This window comes from Corvus cornix, chromosome 4A (genome assembly GCF_000738735.6).
Source record: "Corvus cornix cornix isolate S_Up_H32 chromosome 4A, ASM73873v5, whole genome shotgun sequence".
Taxonomy (NCBI): Eukaryota; Metazoa; Chordata; class Aves; order Passeriformes; family Corvidae; genus Corvus; species Corvus cornix.
Window position 1 is genome coordinate 19,413,639 of NC_047058.1, and position 16,965 is coordinate 19,430,603.

At 54.4% G+C, this 16,965-nt stretch overlaps 1 protein-coding gene across 1 annotated transcript; it reads right to left on the bottom strand.

The window, feature by feature from the left end:
* Nucleotides 1-1,361: 1,361 nt before the first annotated feature.
* On the bottom strand, nucleotides 1,362-16,408 carry LOC104691598 (basic salivary proline-rich protein 1-like). Its single transcript, XM_019288184.3, has 5 exons — nucleotides 15,906-16,408; nucleotides 10,467-10,523; nucleotides 7,668-7,790; nucleotides 5,479-5,574; nucleotides 1,362-2,194 (listed from the first exon to the last, which is right to left on the bottom strand). The coding sequence occupies exons 1-5, from the start codon at nucleotides 15,982-15,984 to the stop codon at nucleotides 1,698-1,700; spliced, it is 852 nt and encodes a 283-aa protein (XP_019143729.2). The 5' UTR covers nucleotides 15,985-16,408; the 3' UTR covers nucleotides 1,362-1,697.
* Between the last annotated feature and the right edge of the window lie 557 nt (nucleotides 16,409-16,965).

Genomic DNA, 16,965 nt, shown 5'->3' on the forward strand with positions numbered 1-16,965 from the left:
TGTCAGGAGCTGTTGCCACACCTTCAGCAGGTGGAAAACATGATGGGAAAACTCTGGGAAGAGGGAAAAGTGCACAGAGAGCACCTGATGTCTCCAGCATCACACAGAGGACCAACAGCAGGAATTCCCGATTCCCAGTCCTGTGCTCAGGGGGAGTCAGGCTCTGTCTAAACTCAGAATTCCTCTCCCTGACGTCCAGGATCTAAGTCTGGGATCAAATGGACCTCAGTGTCCTCTTGGCTTTGGAGGAGAGCGCTGGAAAAGGAGGAATTTCCTGGGAGATGAAGAGGAACGATAACAAATTCCCCGAATCAAAGGGAGCCGAGCCCTGTTTTGAGCGCAGCAGGACAAATATTGAAGGACAAACAGGAATGAGTCACTCCCAGCTGCTCCTGCCTGTGGAGGGAGCCCTGAGGAGTGTGAATATTCCAGGCACCTCTGGCGGCACCTGGAGGGGTTGAACGGGCCCAGGACCGCGAGGAGGGGCAGCCTGAGGGGATCCTGCTGCTCCTGGAGAGGGGAGGATCATCCAAGAAAGATTCTAAACTATTCCACAGCTCCTCTCCAAGTGCCGGCTGTGTTGGCTGGCACCCAGTGAAGGAGTTGTTCATTTAATTTTAATTTCCATTGAATTTCTGAGTGTGTGCAGCTCTCAGACGGGAAAATGCTTTTGAGTCCAGCGCTCTTCACCCTCAGGCACCACCCAGGAAGGAATCGGAAGGAATTCCAAGGCCTTCTGCCAGGAACATCCTCCTCCTCCATCCCAAAATCCAGCCTGCCCCTGCAGAAAGGCCCCTTCTTGCAGCTGGAGGCTGATCCGGGCAGGGAGAGCCTGGAGCGCGTCCTTGGGTGGGAGAAGCTGTGATTCCCAAAATCCCGAGGAGAGCAGGGCTGCCTGCAGGTGCCAGATCCGCTCTGGGAATGTTTGCCAGCTCGTCTTGGCACCGGCGGGGTCTCTGCAGCTTGTTCTGCCGAGGAGCCGTGGGCACATTCCAGATCCAACAGCTCAGCCCCTGCCGTGCTCTGCTGAGCTCCAAGGCTCCTGTCTCCCGGGAAATGGGGATCCTGCGTGGGGAATGATGTGGGGCTGGAGCCTTCTGCTGCCTCCCAGCTCTGCCCAGGGTCATCTCAGTGCTCTGGCTCTGCGTGTCCCTGTGAACACCTCCCCAGACACTCCCCAAACACTCCCCAAACACTTTCCCAGCCCGGTTCCATATAAAAGGAATAAAAATGTGGCTCCGGTGTCCCCCTCCACAGCCCCAAGGGCCAAACAATTCAGGAAACTCCATCTCCAAGCCCCTTGTGGAGTTGTGAAGAGCCAAATTCCCGCACCTGCCCCCAAGCCACGAGGAGACTGGAGCTCATTTCGGACACCGACTCGATTTTATTGTTTGAAGCGCCAGGAAAGTTCGGTCTCAGAAATGTGGGAATTTCTGCGGGCCCTGAACATCCCCCTGGATGTCATTCCTTGTCCTACCCCCTCCAGCTGTGCCTGTGCCACTGAGGACATGGGGCATCCCCTCGATGACCGTGGTGGGAACAGGCTTGTGACACTTCCAACACCTGGATGGGCTTCATGAGCCACCTCCGCTCCTCACTTTGGGAGCATGGACAACCTGTGCTGCCACTGGAACAGCGCTGGAGACACCCAACAGCCTGGAGAGCGCCATTCCCTGGGATGGGAACGGGATCTCCTCTCACAGCTGGTACTTCTTCAGCAGCTCGCTCTGCCACTGCCGTTTTTTGTTGGGAAAGGCGACCGGGATCTTGATCCTGCGGAATTCCTCGATGCACTTGCCCAGCTCGGACTGCAGCGCCCGGCGCTCCTCGCTGGTGGCCGTGGTGGTGGCCGGAGTGACCTCCACGCCGTTCTCCCTTGACCGCTGTGTGGTCACTGCCCCCGCCGCTGCCCCTCCTGCTTCACCTCCTCCATCTTTTTCAGGGATTTGGAGAAGTCCAGGGTGTTGGGGCGGGCTGGGAATTCCTCGGGAGCTTCTGGCCACGGCAGGGAGTTGGCGGGGCTGGGATCCTTCGCCTCTGACTGAACGTCTCTGCCCGGGACGGGCTCGTCCATGGGTGGAGCCGGGAAGGGCTCGGCAGGGCCGGGGGTTCCTGCAGCGTTCCCAACCGCCGGAGTCCGCCGGGTCCTGCCTCGTCCCGGGGCTTTCCTTCGGCTCCGCGGCGTCCTCGGGGGCTGGGGAAGGAGAGCAGAGACGAGAGTGAGGAGTGGGAGATGTGTGAGAGGAGGGAGATCAGGGAGATGGGGGAGAGGAGGGAGAGGAGGAAGACGGGGGAGATGGGGAAGATGAGGGAGAAAAGGGAGAGGAGGAAGATGAAGGAGATGAAAGAGAGGAGGGAGAGGAGGAAGATGAAGGAGATGAGAGAGATGAGGGAGAGGAGGGAGAGGAGGGAGATGGGGGAGAAGAGGGAGAGGAGGAAGATGAAGGAGATGAGGGAGATAAGGGAGAGGGAGATAAGAGACCTGCTGGGAATCCTTTTAAAACTACATCCGGTGGCAGAGGTACAAAACAAGGAATAAACTATTCCCATTTTGAATTCCCCACCCTACACTTCACCCCCTGCACTGGAGCAGAAAATGTCAGGGGGGATTTTTCTTTTTCCTTGAAAACTTTGTAAGGACAGAGTTGGATTTTTTTTCCCCCTTTTCGTTCTTCTTTTTTTTTTCCATTTTGACATTTGCTGAGCAGCTCCAGCTCTGCCGTCGCTGGAGGTGGGAAGCAGGAATGTCACCCATCAGCGAGCAGAACCCTTGAAGGCTGAATTTGCTTTGGCAAATCTCTCCGGGAAGTTACAGGGATGGATCTTTGCCCCAGATTCTTTGAGTGATGGGATGAAGCCTTGAAGTTGTTTTAATCATCTTATCTGTGAACCTGGGAGCTGCTTTTGGGAAACGTGGAGCTGAGGCTGGGGAATTTAAGCACCCAAATTCCCAGAAGGAGCCTCCTGCTGAGCTGGAGAATGAATTCAAATCCTTCAGTTCCTCTCCAGCATCTCAGCTCCCGGAGGATCCCGCGACTGTGGCAGGTTAAGGATAACATTTATTCTCCAAAGTTTTCAATTTTACATCCCATTATTCCTGTCTGAGGCACAGAGAACTGTTCAGGTCACCAGGCTGAAAGCAAAGCCAGGTTTCCTGGGGACGGCTCCTGAATATTCCTCCTATCCCACCATCCTGGTGTCCTTTGGGGGGTCTGGCAAGGTTACAAACCCACAACCTCCACACTCCTGAAATCTCCTTGCTCTTAATCCCAGAATCCTGGAATGGTTTGGGTTGGGAGGGACCTAAAACTCATCCCATTTATTTCAAAACTGGAAGGAAAAGAGCCTCTGGAATAAAGCCATGGAAGAGGAACAGCCTGAGAGGAACCCAGCTCTGCCTCTGCCCATGGATGGGCTTTTCCTCCAAAGCCCAACTCTTTGTTTGGGCTGGACTTGGAGAATCCTTCAGGAAACAAAATAAAAGGAGAGAATAACAGAGTAATGGAATCATGGAACTGAATCATGGAATCAGGGAATGGTTTGGGTTAGGAGGGACCTCAAAGCCCATCCAGTGCCACCCCTGCCATGGGCAGGGACACCTCCCACTGTCCCAGGCTGCTCCAAGCCCCAGTGTCCAGCCTGGCCTTGGGCACTGCCAGGGATCCAGGGGCAGCCCCCAGCTGCTCTGGGCACCCTGTGCCAGGGCCTGCCCACCCTCCCAGGGAACAATTCCTTCCCAATCTCCCATCCAGCCCTGCCCTCTGGCACTGGGAAGCCATTCCTTCCAGGATCTCATAAAAAAATCCCTGCCTGGCTATTTTGGGAGAGGTTGGGTCTCTGCAGCAAATGGTGGGAAAGGAAAAGAAAGGAAAGGAAGGAAATCCCGGAGCCCGACGGAGTGTGAGCTGCAGATCCCTCATTCGGGATCACCCAGGAATGACCTATTCCCCCTGCCCTTGGGACCTTGCGACATCCCTGGGGATGGAAGCAGCGTCGGAGAGCAGCAAATCCCGTGCTGTGAGCCTGGGCCCGAGCTCCTGTCCCTGTCACAGCCTCTGGAATAACAAAGCGCTGTCCCAGAGCCGCAGGGGTGGGGACAGCGTGTGCTTCCCGCAAAACCAGCGGCAGGAGCCGATAATTGCCCCCAGCAGGACTCCAGCGGCTCCACGGGGCTGCTCGGAAGTGTCGCTGCTGAATTTAATTGGAGCTCTAAAGCAAAAGTGGCACCAGGGAAGGGAACTCTGGGGGAGCAAGGATCAGAAAAATCAGCCAGGCTGATCCCTGTTCCCAGTCCGGCAGCTGGGAGGGACACTCGGGACTGTGGAGTGTCCTTGGATCGTCTGAGGGGTGGCACCCCCTTAATGCCAGTCAGGGGCTGGTCCCACAGAGCTCGAAATGTGAGGAAGGATAAACCTGGGGAAAAACTGGGATGTTTGTCCAAAGCTACAGGAAAGAGGAGGCCCCGGAGCTGCTGCAGGGCTGGAGCCCCTCTGGAGCCAGGCTGGGAGAGCTGGGGGTGCCCAGCTGGAGAAGGGAAGGACACAGGGACACCTCAGAGCCTAAAGGGGGCTGGTCACAGGACACAGAAGGTGTCCCTGCCCGCAGCAGGGATGGAACTGGATGGGCTTCAAGGTCCTTCCGTCCCAAACCATTCCGTGTTTCTCTTCCATGGCTTTATTTCAGCAGCTCTCTTCCCTCCAGTGTTTGAATGGGAAAAGCAGGAGCAGCGCGTGGCTTGGGGTGCACCAGGAACGCCTCAGTTCCTTTACAAGCTTCTTAAAATTCCTTCCAGCCTCTTAAACTTGGGTGGTGTGGGCCAAAAAGTGATGGATACAATTTTCCAAACGAGCTGGAAGAGCACGTTGGGTTTGGGAAGCGTGGGGAGGGGGTATCCAGGGTGTATCCACAACATCCCAGTGCCCAATCCAAACCAGCTGCATCCCGTCAGTCTCAGGACCTGACTCTGCCTGGGTTGATCTGTTTTATGGGATTAATCCAGCCAGGAACAACAGCACTGGGAGCTTCCTGTGCAGCTGGGTCCATCTGCTCGGGTACCCAGGCCCTGCCCCGGAGCCCTGGCAGTGCCAGTGATCCCTGCTGGATCCCAGGGAATGCCAGTCCCTTGGCAGGAGGCACCAAGCTCAGGTGCACAGAGGGGTTGGAGCCCCAAGCTCGTGACATAAATGCCAGAAAACCCGGCTCGACTCTCCCTGGATTCCCCTTTTTTCCTGCTGTTGGAAAAGCTCAGCAAGGAGCTGGGGGGGGGGGGGGGGGGAACCAAACAGCAAAAGGCACCTCTTGAAAGACCTTGGGAAAGAAATCCAGCTTTTCCCCTGTCATATGGGTGCTGCCAGGAGGAGGCAAGGTGGGAGCAGGGATTTCAGGGATTTCAGGGATTTCAGGGATTCTTCCGAGGGCTGAGGTTCCTTGGAGTGAAGGTGCAGCTCCCCAAAGTGGAGGAAAGCTGGACGCTGGTACCTGCTGGCGTTGGTTCCGGGTGTTCCATGGATTGTCCATGCCCTGGAGGGTCCCTAGGTGGGCAGGGGCTCTGTTCCCCTGCTCCTGCCGGGTTCTCTGTGAGGAAGAGATCGGGAAATGCGTAAATGCTGGCGATGTCCTCACAAACCTCACCCGGTGGGTGTGGAGCTCACAGCTCCATCTTTTATAGGAATCATGGAATCCTGGAATGGCTTGGGTTGGGGGAGACCTTAAAACTCATCCCATCCCACCCCCTGCCATAGCAGGGACACCTCCCACTATCCCAGGCTGCTCCAAGCCCCAATGTCCAACCTGGCCTGGGACACTGCCAGGGGCAGCCACAGCTGCTCTGGGAATGTGTGCCAGGATCGAGGTCCATGCAGGGATAATGTGATCGCAGGAAATGCCCCGGAGATCCCTCATCTAAATTAAATCAGTGTTTGCTGAGTGCTTGTGGATATCCACACGCTGCAGGAATGGCTGGAATGTGGGAAAGCCTCCAGCCTGGAATCCGTGGCTGCATTGCCTCATCCCTGGCAGTGTCCAAGACCAGCTTGGACGGGGCTTGGAGCAGCCTGGGACAGTGGAAGGTGTCCCTGCCCATGGCACGGGGGATTAGGTGACCTTTAAAGTCCCTTCCAACCCGAACCAGCCTGGGATTCTATTCCATGACTCCCGAGCATGGGAGAGCCGCAGCTCGGCGGGATCGGGCATGGGATGCTGCGTAATTCCAACATTTTTAGCCCTTAAATCCGCGTGTCTGTCAGGACTGACAGATGGAGATCCAGCTCCAGCCACCTTTTGTTATCCAGGACTTCAATCCCTTGGAGCTGGAACAAACCCGCCCGAGGTTTTTGTGCCTTTAATTCGCGGCCAGCTCCCGCCGGGATCTAAACCAGCCCTCGCCACTCCGCCCCCTGAGGGGGCCGATATCCATCAGCACCTAATTACTGCTCCCGGTTCATCCCGCGGCGCCTTTCATCTCCAATTCCGCCTGGTTTTCCTGGTTTCCTGCCCTCCCTGGGCTGAGGGAGGGGAGCGGTGTTCGGGGCTGGAATTTTGGCTTCATCACAGTTGATTCCTGCAATTCAATCCATCCCCCGTGCAGCTGTTCTTGTTTCCCAAACATCCCCTTTTTGGTTTTTCGGGAGCTCTGCTGTCAGTTTTAGGCTGTTTCCTGTGGATCTGTGCAGTCCAAGTGTTTTTCCCCCTTATTTTTATCCATGTATGTAAAATACACATTTAGCAGTGGATATTCCCTCTCACTGGTTAATTTAACATCTGCTCTAACTTAGGTCTGGCATTCCCAGGAGAACAGGGAAAAGAGCAACAAATCCCATCTCCAAAGGCCTCCCAAATCCCATCTCCAAAGGCCTCCCAAATCCCTCCTCCAGAGGTCTCCCAGCTCTCGCTGCCTTCTCTCCGTGTTCAAGGAGTTTTGCTCTTCCTGGAGCTGGGATGCTGCAGCTCCTTGCCAAGTCCTTCAGGATAACAGGGATGGAATCAGCGGGAGGAGCTGTGGGATGCCTCTGGAAGCGCAGCCAGCTGAGGGGGGTGATGGACGACAGCTGTCCCACACCAAGACTTTGCGTGACCACTCGATTGCCTCACTCTTTTCCAGAGCAGCCACTCCAGCTTTATGGTTGGGACAGGAATTATGATGGATTCAGACACCAGAGGTCAAATTCCGGTGACGGAGCAGAGCCCTGGGATGATGGGAGCCACTGGAAGTGCAGCCAACGGAGCCATCCTGCTTTACAGCAGCAAAACATCTGCCTGGGGTGGAGGGCTTGGGATCACGTGGAGCAAAAGCAGCTTTCCCTTCTTTGCCAAGCCGATCCCTTTGGATAACCCTTTATTCCCCAAAAAAGTTTATCCAGGCCTGGCACAGCTGCCCAGGGCAGGGGGGGAGTCCCCATTCCTGGAGGGATTTAAAATCCATGGGGATGTGGCATTTGGGGACGTGGGTTAGTGCCACACTTGGGAATGGTTGGGCGATGCTCTTGGGGGTCTTTTCCCACCTAAATAGTTCCATGATTCTAAGACCTGCCTATTTGTTGGGATTAGTGATCAACAGCGTGGATGGCAAAGCTTTGCCAAGAATTCTTCCAAGAGGAGCAGCTCCTGGTGAGCCTGAGCTGCATCCCACCTGGAAGTGCTGGTTCCCACCTGGAAGTGCTGGTTCCCACCTGGAAGTGCTTCTGCCGTGTCTCCCTTGAGGTCCAGGATGGGCTCGGAAGAGGACATGGGTTTTTTGGGGCTCTGCTCCGGTTCCAAAGGCTCAGGAACAGGCAGGCTGAGCCAGGAGCTTCCTAAAAATCAACACCCAAAGGAGAAAATCTTAGAAGGGAAATGGTGCAGAGGGAATGTGGGAAGAGAATAGATGGGAATAGAACCAAAGCACCTCACGGAGCACCACGCTGGGTTCCCAGGAATGATCAGGAAAATTCCCAGTGCTTCCCAAACCCTTCTTGGGGTGATCCTTCAGCTTTGGGCAGTGCCTGTAACCACATCCCACATTTCCCACCAGGCGTTGCTGCTCCTCCTGCTTTGTTCCTGCTCTCCTGCCTTTTTCCTAAGCCTTTCTCTCCCTGGCTTTCCAGAGAGTGCCTCATTTACATGGATTTCCAAACAGGGAGGAATACAAAGTGTTGATCCTAAACTGGGATTAGTGCCTCAGCTTCCCGTTGTTTTCTTTCCCGACATTTCCACTCAGACTCTTCCGTGTGCCATGTGGCCCGGATAAGGCTTTGGATCCAGCTGTGGTTCCTGCCCCATCCAAGGGATTTGCCTCTCCATGACTGAGCATCAGAGCGGGATCATCCCGTTGGCACAGAGCACGGTAAATCCCATGATTGTTCCAGTTCCACAGCTCTTCCCAGCAGGCAGAGAGGGAATCACGGAACTGTCACCCAGAAAGGTCACCCAGGACACTTCCACTGTCCCAGGGTGCTCCAAGCCCCGTCCAGCCTGGCCTTGGACACTTCCAGGCATCCAGGGGCAGCCACAGCTTCTCTGGGAATTCTATCCCAGCACCTCTCCACCCTCCCAGCCAGGAATTCCCTGCCAGTATCCCATCTAACCCTGCTCTTCCAGAGGTGGACTCTGGCCAAGGCCACCCTGATTTGGGACACAACCAATCCTGCTCCACCCAACCATGGGAAGCAGGGGATGGAACGGGGTGCTCCAGCTCCCAAAACCCCACAGCTCAGCAGGATTCTGTGGTTGGTGGTTGCTGGAAACCAGGATATCAGGGATTTGCCCAGGGCAGCCTGGCCAGGCTGGATCTCCATGATCCACCACGATCCAGAAGAAGATGCTCTCTCCAGGAGATGGCAGCAGGATCCCAGCACAGCCCATGCCAATGGCCTCCCTCATTAACTGTGGCTCCTGAGACAATTCCTGCCTCTTCCCAGGCTCTAACCAGGGCCTCCTGATTCCCAGGACCACCATCTCCATCCAGAGGCTCTGTGGTCACCGCCAGTGCAGCTGGAAACGTTCCAGTCCTAATTCCAATCAATATCCCAGAGCGGCTGGTTTTGCACCCAGTTAAGTCCCAAAGTCCTGGGGGAGGGAGTCTGAGCTGAATTCCATTCCAGTGGAGCATTCCAAAGCCTTTTGGGATGAGAGGGTGGAACAACATCCAGACAGGACACGGGAAAGCGGCCTGGAATGGAATTCCTGCCACACCAGTGGAAGGGGAAAGATCTTCCATGGAATAAGAGCGACACTGAGACTCCAGCGTTTCATTTGAACGGCTGGGGTTCTCCAGGTATTCCCAAGCATTCCAGCAGAGCTGCAGGGTGCTGGATTCCTGCTTCCACGTGCTGACCCGCAGCCGGCGCTTATTAAAGGTTTAAAGGCCAAGCTGTCAGCGCCGCTCTAGGGCCGGGCTTTTCCTCTTATAGCTCTATCCCTCTAATTCTAATAGGATTGGGAAGAGGAGGCAGAGCCTGGAGCAGCGCCAGCAGCCGAGGGAGGGTTTGTTCCTTCCCGAGGCTTTGAGCACCTTGGCGGAGCTTTCTGGAAGTTTGTTTGTCTTCCAGCACCTCCTCTCGTCTCTCCGGGATTTTGGGTTAATCCCTAGGAAAGTGGGAGCAGAGGAACTGCGCTGTCCTGGTTTTCCCTCCTCCCAGGGATAACAAAACACCCTCCATGTGCTGGCTGTCCGTGCTCGGCTCCACCGGAAAAACGGCATGAATCCCATTTTATTTCAAATTCCAGCTGGGCACTTGCTGCTGTTCCCGTTTTTGTATGGACTTTTTGGGATGGGAAGGCTGGATTTGGAACACAAAGAGTTCCATCCTGCCCTGCAAAGGAGGATGCTGAAATCCAAATCCATGCCAGCATCACTTTTCCAGGGATTAAACCTCCTTTTTTAGGGACGGATCCTATAAAAAAATCCAATGGCATTTTGCCATGGTGTAAACTGGAATTCCTTCAAAACCTGAGCAAACCCAGGCCAATTTTGGGATACAGTTAAGGTCAAATCCATGGAACTAAAGGCCTACTTCATCCCAGTTTTTCTTTCCAATTCTATGGGATATTTCATTCCCTCATGATCCTCTTTGGTTGAATTAAAGAAGTTTGGGAATCCTGCAGATCCATGGATGCTGTGCCAGGGCTGGACAACCCTTTCCATAAATAAAATTTTCCAAAAATCCACCCTAAACCTCCCCTCGATGCCATCTCTGATCACCTTTGGAGGACAGTAAATCCCAGGATTTGGGAAGATTCCAAAGCCACCACTGGAAGGCGTTGGCTCAGCTCCACTTCCAGCCTCAAATCCACGCTGTCCAACAGACGCGATGGATTCGGGGATATTCCATGGATGTGCTGAAGGGATGGGAGCCACCGAGGAGCCACCGAGCACTGGGACACTTGGGAATCACGAGCAGCACAGAGCCGCTGCTGAAACTCCCATCCCCGGGATTCCTCCTTCACCCACTCCCAGGTTTTTCCCAGGACATCCTTTCCCACGGATTTACCTGGAAGGCTGCAGTGCCTGGAGAGCTGCCTGGAGAGTTGGCCTCGTGCAACAGGACCTGGAAACAAAGGAGAAGGTTTGGACCTGGATCCAAAATCATGGAATTCTGGTGACCTCCCTCCACACCCACACACCCATGTGTGGGTCTGGATCCTGCTCCAAAATCGTGGAATTCTGGTGTTCCACATCCACACCCGCCCTGGAGCGGGATGCAAGGAAAACGAGCGCTGGGGTTGTGTCCCATGAAAAACCATTTCCTGGGATTTTCCCTGTGGATGTGCCATGAGCCCCGCCAGGTTTTACGGTGCTTTTCCAAAATATCTGGGCTCCTCCTAACATTTCCTGTCTTTGGACTCCCCCTTAATCCATGGAAAAGTTCTGCAGCTCCACCCCATCCCAATTTCAGCGAGCAATGCCCCTGCATCGGAAAAAACTGGGAATGGTTGGAAAGGGATTTTTGATCCAAGATGTCCTGTAGGAGCAGGGACAACGTCCTGGTGCATCCCTTTCCATAGGATAAGGAAGATTTGGGATCAGATCAAGCCTGGGCATCACAACAGCCCAAGTTTTTCCCATGGGGAACTTCCAAAGGAGCCGCCCTTGTGCTCCTTGGAAGCCTGAGGAATATTCCTGCTTTCCATCCCGGAAAGGCTCAGCTGTAAAATGGGATCAACAACCTGGTTTCCGCTTGCAGGGAAGGAGGGAAGGTCCGGAGTCATTCCCAAATGCTTTATTAATTCCATGGCTTTTGTTGGAAGCGAAGGGGGCTGGAATGAGGCGACTCTGCCTGGTTGGAGCCAGTTGCTATTGGAGTTTTCCCTGGAAACCCATTAACACCACGTGGGGAGGGAGGTGAAAATTACACTTAATCCTGAAATATTGTTGGGAAGGGGGAAATTGGGATGTTCCATTTGGGAGCTGCAGGAATAAACAGAGGTTTTTACCAAAAAAAAGGGATTTTTGCACCCTATTTCCTGCCCTTCCTGAGAAATTTGCACTTGGTTTTAATTAACCCTCAAGCTTCATTAATGATCAGTTTGGCACCGGTCATAATGAATCCCAAATGTGCATTTTTCCATGGAATAAATGGTTTACCTGAGCACTTTTGCGAGTTCCATTTAGGAATTGTGGCTGTGTATGAATCAAATTGAAATCACAATTAAAAGCAGAATTCAAAACCCCTCTAATAAACATGGAAAAAAATCCCTTGGCTTTATGCTCAGTCCACAAATTCGTGGATAATGGAGAGCAGTTGCTCCATTTTCCTGAGGGCTTTTGGATAAAGGCCATCCAAGAGGCTTTTAAGGAAACTCCGGAGCCAAGCGGGGATTGTTGAACTTCCAGCGTGGATTAAAAGCTTGTTAAGGGAGAGAAAAGGAGGGATGGAATCAAGAGTTCCTTCCCAACATATAAATCATGGAATAATGGGATGTTCCCAAGAGGCTGTCTCGGGATGAAGGGCTTTATTGCCCAGGGAAGGGGGAAAGGGGGGAATGGCCAAGAGGAAAATGGAGGGAATGCAATAATGGGGTGGTGGAGGTTGGTGGGAAAGGACCTTGGGATCAGCCCTGATGGAGAATCTTCCGCTGGGATTGACGGAACGACAGAGAGGACACAGGAATGTGCCCTGGGAATGCTGCTTGGATGTTTCATAAACCTTGGTGGGATTCAAGTCAACTTCAGAGACTCAGGAGAGAGCTGGGGGTGCTCACCTGGAGAAGGGAAGGTTCCAGGGAGAGCTCAGAGCCCCTGGCGGGCCTGAAGGGGCTCCAGGAGAGCTGGAGAGGGACTGGGGACAAGGCATGGAGGGACAGGACACAGGGAATGGCTTCCCAGTGCCAGAGGGCAGGGCTGGATGGGAGATTGGGAAGGAATTGTTCCCTGGGAGGGTGGGCAGGCCCTGGCACAGGGATCCAGGGATCCAGGGGCAGCCACAGCTACTCTGGGCACCCTGTGCCAGGGCCTGCCCACCCTCACAAGGATGGATTCCTTCCCAATATCCCATCCATTCCTGCCCTCTGGCACGGGGAAGCCATTCCCTGTGTCCATATTTTTATAAGAAGTTCTATCTTTGAACACAATCCAAGACAGAAACCACGGCATTCCAGGGAGCTGGACGTCACCCGAAGCTGAGGTTATGGGGAATTCTCCTGGAATGGGACTAACTCCAACCAGAGCAGGGATTTCTTGGTCTGGAATCTCCCCCAAGCACTGCCCAAGTCAGGACACGGAGCCGGACACGGAGCCGGACACGTGGATAAATCCTCTCCTGATCTTATTTCTTAAGGGAAGAGTTGGAATTTTCAGCCCATCGATCATTTCTAGATGGGCCAGAGCACGAAATCCCTGCTGTTTATTCCTGATTAGAAAGCTTTCCGGGTGTCCTTTAACACCTTTTGGATCTGATTTCAGGATACATCCAGTGCTGGGATCATATTCCTGAGGAAGGATCAGCAGGAGACACCTGGGAAGGGAAGAGGCAGGAGAGGGATGGAAAACTCCATAACCTCAAGGGGTCAAAGCCTCTGGATCAGCCTCTGCTTGTCCTCAGACTCTCTCTCCCTACGACTCATCCTGATGGGAGCAAGGACAAAACCAGGATGGTTTTTTATCCTTGGTTTGGTTTTTTTTTTTTTGTGGAAGAACTAATCAGGAAATTGCAGCACTCCAGGCTTTAAGGTTGGAGTTAAATCCCTTTAAACCAGTGGCACCGAGCTCCCGTTATTTAAATAATGCCTTGGGATTTTTGTTTGATTTGATTCTGGTCTTTGGAATAAAAAAAGAGAAAAGAAACCCCACAAACCGAATAAACCAACCAAAAAAACCTACCATGGATCAGCATGGACGAGCTGCTCCGAGCACTCCCGAGATGCCCCAGCTCTTCCCAGCCCCCTCCAATGTTTTCATCCAAGATCCAATTAATTATCTGGGAGTACACGGAGCTGCTGATCTCATCTGGGATGTCCATGAGCACGGCAGGTCGCAGTGACCACTCCGAGCCCCAGATATTGGATACTGGGAAGGAATTCCTGGCTGGGAGGGTGGGGAGGCACTGGGATAGAATTCCCAGAGGAGCTCTGGCTGATCCCTGGATGCCTGGAAGTGTCCAAGGCCAGGCTGGACGGGGTTTGGAGCAGCCATGGCAGGGATGGAATGGGATGAGCTTTAAGGTCTCTCCCAACCCAAACCATTCCATGATCCCACGCTGCGCTGCTGCTGCGGGATTCCGTGGGGAACACGAGCGGGGCAGGCGGGATCAGCCCCAGCTGGAAGGGGCAGATCCCGGGCTGGGAAGGAGGGAATGCCCAGCCGGGAATGCCCAGCAGGAACCAGCCCCGCTGGGCTATCAGCAAACCTGGGAGCAAACCCGGGAGCACGGAGAGGATTCCTGGCTCCTGCCAAGCCTCGCTGACAGCGGCCGGGACAGTTTGTCCTTCATTTCCATGGCACTGCTGGCTGACCTCAGCTCCAGAGGGAGAGGAGGGGAGGGAGGGGAGCCGCTCACGGTGGAGATCCCCGGTGCCAAGACCTCATTCCTCATCCAAATACAAATAAATCCCACTGGAAGGAAGCAGCTGCTCTTTCGAGGCTCTGGAAAAGCGCGGTTTGCTGGGAGGGGGGATTAAAACCACTCCTAAATGTCAGGAATTGGGAGGAGCATTTGGCATCAGCACCTTCCCGCAGCCCCGCCGCGCCCGCTCCTGCTCAGCTTTCCAGCCTGCTGGAAGCGCTTTCCTGGCCCCTTTTGCTGCCTTCGGGAAGACCGGGAATCCTTCCAAACAAGGACCTGGGGATTTCAGTTCCCCTGGAGCCAAACTCCAGTTAAAAGGCTGCAGCGTGGGATTAGTGGGGTTTTTTGTGTTCCCCTGGGGCTTGCGTTGAATCCCCTCCAGGCACGCGAAGGACAATTACAATAATTTGGGAATAAAATGGGCAATTTTGGTTTGGAGCTGCTCCATTAAAGGGACTGGAGTCGGACGGGATGTTCCGGGGATGAGGAGCTGGGAGAGCGGCTGTGGATTTAAAAGGTGCGAGTGGCGCAGGAAAAATCAGGAGTCCCAAACGCCAGGGATGCTCTGCCTGCTCCAAAATCCCTGCTGGGAGCTCTTGGAGCTCGGGAAGCCCGCGGCAGCTCCGTGCGCGCTGTGGGGTCTCGGGGAGCAGCCGGGATCCCCTTCCCCACACCGGGTGGTTTTTAGGGTGCCAGGTTTGCTGCTGCCACCCCCACATGCCACGGCGATCCCATGGGATCCAGGGAAACGCCCCTTTCCTGGGAAGCGCTCGGGGTCCGCGGCGGCGGAGGGGAGCAGGGAAAGCTTTGGGTGGCGGGAGGTTGCGAAACAATTTCCTGTTTTCTCTCTTTTCTCGGTAAATGCAGACTCTGCTCCTCAAATGTCGCTTTTACCCTGTCCCTGTCCCCTTTCACCCCATTCCTTCACCCTCGAACCCTCCCCTCCCCGAACATCCCGGCTCTGCATCCCTGCCGCTGGAAGAGGCCGCTCCCCTGGCTCCTTAATGGCATTTAATCCTTGGAGTTGATTAAAACGGTCCATTAACAGCAAATTAGGGAGTAATGGGAATGACTGTGCTCAGGGAGCATTTTCGGGAGAGAGGACGGCACCGAACGAGCTCTAATCCCTCCTGCTGCCGGAGAGGGGAAGGATTTGGGTTTATCCCGGGGTTTTTTTTGGCTGGAAGTCTCAGCCCGGAGGAAGCGATCCCCAGGTGGGGGCAAACAGAGGAACTCGGGGGGGTTTGTTGATCCTGCGGGGTTTAAATCGGTCGGAGGGAGAGGGGAAAGTGTTGGATGGGGCTTGGGAAAACCTGGGATAGCGGAGGGGTCCCTGCCCGTGGAACTGGACGAGCTCCAAGGTCCTTCCCAATCCAAACCATCCCGTGAGTTTAGAACAACGTTCCAGGGTTCTCCCTGTGCTTGGGGTCCCAGAGGTGGGCAGGCCGTGTTTCACCAGACCAAGGATTGGGTTCAGCAGACCGAGGATTTCACCACATCCCAGAGGTGTGGGAAGTCCTGGAATATCCATTCCATGGCTCCCAGGAGAGCTCTGCTCTCCACAACATCCCAGACAGGACCTCAAAGAGCTCCTTTCCTCACGCTGTGGCCGGGGAAACTGAGGCAGGGTGAGCTGGGTGAGGCACAAGTCCCACTTTGGGGTTGTTTTGCTGTCCTTTTGGCTTCTCCAGGTCCCCAAAGCTTCCCTGGCTCCATGCTCTCCTCATCTGATCCCAATAAACACTCCCTGTCTGGCCGATCCCAAAGCACAAGGCTGGGCTAAGGAAAACTTGATTTTTTTCCTATATTTCCAGTTTCCTTTATTTATTCTTTTCGTCTTTGAGCCTTAAACATTTGGGCTTTGTTTGGGTTTTCAGGGTTGGGCCCTCCCTTGTCCCGGAAAGGGCCCCAAACCAAAGCCAAACAAACCTTGATCCCTGTGGGGGCCATTCCTGAAGGCTTGGGCTCGATGATCCCTGTGAGTCCTTTCCAGTTCGGAATATTCCATGGTTCTGAGTGTGTGGGAACTCAAAAGCTGAATTTTGAGGGAAAAATCTGATTTTTCAGATGGTTTTCCTCATGAAGTGGCCCCAAAACCTGCAGCCCCTCACGGCTGCTCCCGTGGGAAGGGGCTGCTCTTCCCTGGGGGAACATGCCAGGGATATCATGCCCAGGGAACAAGGTGCTCCTCCTCCTGCTTCCCACAGGGATCCTCGGAATGATGGGACAGGACCACGGCAAGGCCAGGCTCCACCTCCCTTCAAAATCCCAGATCGTGGAATCCCAGAATAAAATGGTTTGGATGGGAGGGGAGCTTAAATTCATTCCTGATGGGAGTTTTTTGGGGTGCGGGGGGTGAAGGAAGGGTTAATCCTTTAAGGACGCTGTTGGCAACGTGGGCTCTGCATCCTGGTGGATTTCTCCTACTGGGATTTATCCTGGAGAAGGGAAAGGAGGGACAGCAAACATTTGGGATGCAGAAGCTGTGCCGTGACCCCAAAGCGATTTAGATGGAATCTGGTCTGGGTTATTTGCAGGAACATCTTTCCCTCGGATCCTATCCAGCTCCCCTGGAGCAGGGAGGGGGACAATTCCCAGCCATCCGTCACCTGGAATGAAGGAAAACCTTTTGGACTGCCAGAGCCTTTGAAGAAAACCATCTGGACATCGCCAGGTCCCCGAGCCCAGCCTGCTTAAGCTCAGCACAAACTGTCAGCGCAGGCGGAACGAGGTTTATTTGGCAAATTCTCCAGCACTCACCGGGATCCAACACACCCAACAGCTCCCAAAACTTCCCAGAGAACTGGACACTGCCCTGCCTTCCCTCTCCTGCTCCCCAAGCTCCAGGAAGGAGGCCCAGAGGTCTTTCTGTGGTCAGAGCACAGCAGCTGCAGCTGCTAAACTGAGCCTAAAGCCCTGTTTTGTTAAACCCGTCCTAGAAGAAGCATCCAGGCTGCGCTTTCTGCTCCAGGAATTGGAAAATCCCCCC

Excerpts from the sequence above, each read along its gene's own strand:
- LOC104691598 (XM_019288184.3), bottom strand. The coding sequence starts at position 15,984 with ATGGAATATTCCGAACTGGAAAGGACTCACAGGGATCATCGAGCCCAA. Across the intron at positions 7,791-10,466 it reads CAGGCACTGCAGCCTTCCAG|GAAGCTCCTGGCTCAGCCTG; the intron begins GTAAATCCGTGG and ends GTTGATTTTTAG. Across the intron at positions 5,575-7,667 it reads CACGGCAGAAGCACTTCCAG|AGAACCCGGCAGGAGCAGGG; the intron begins GTGGGAACCAGC and ends TCTTCCTCACAG.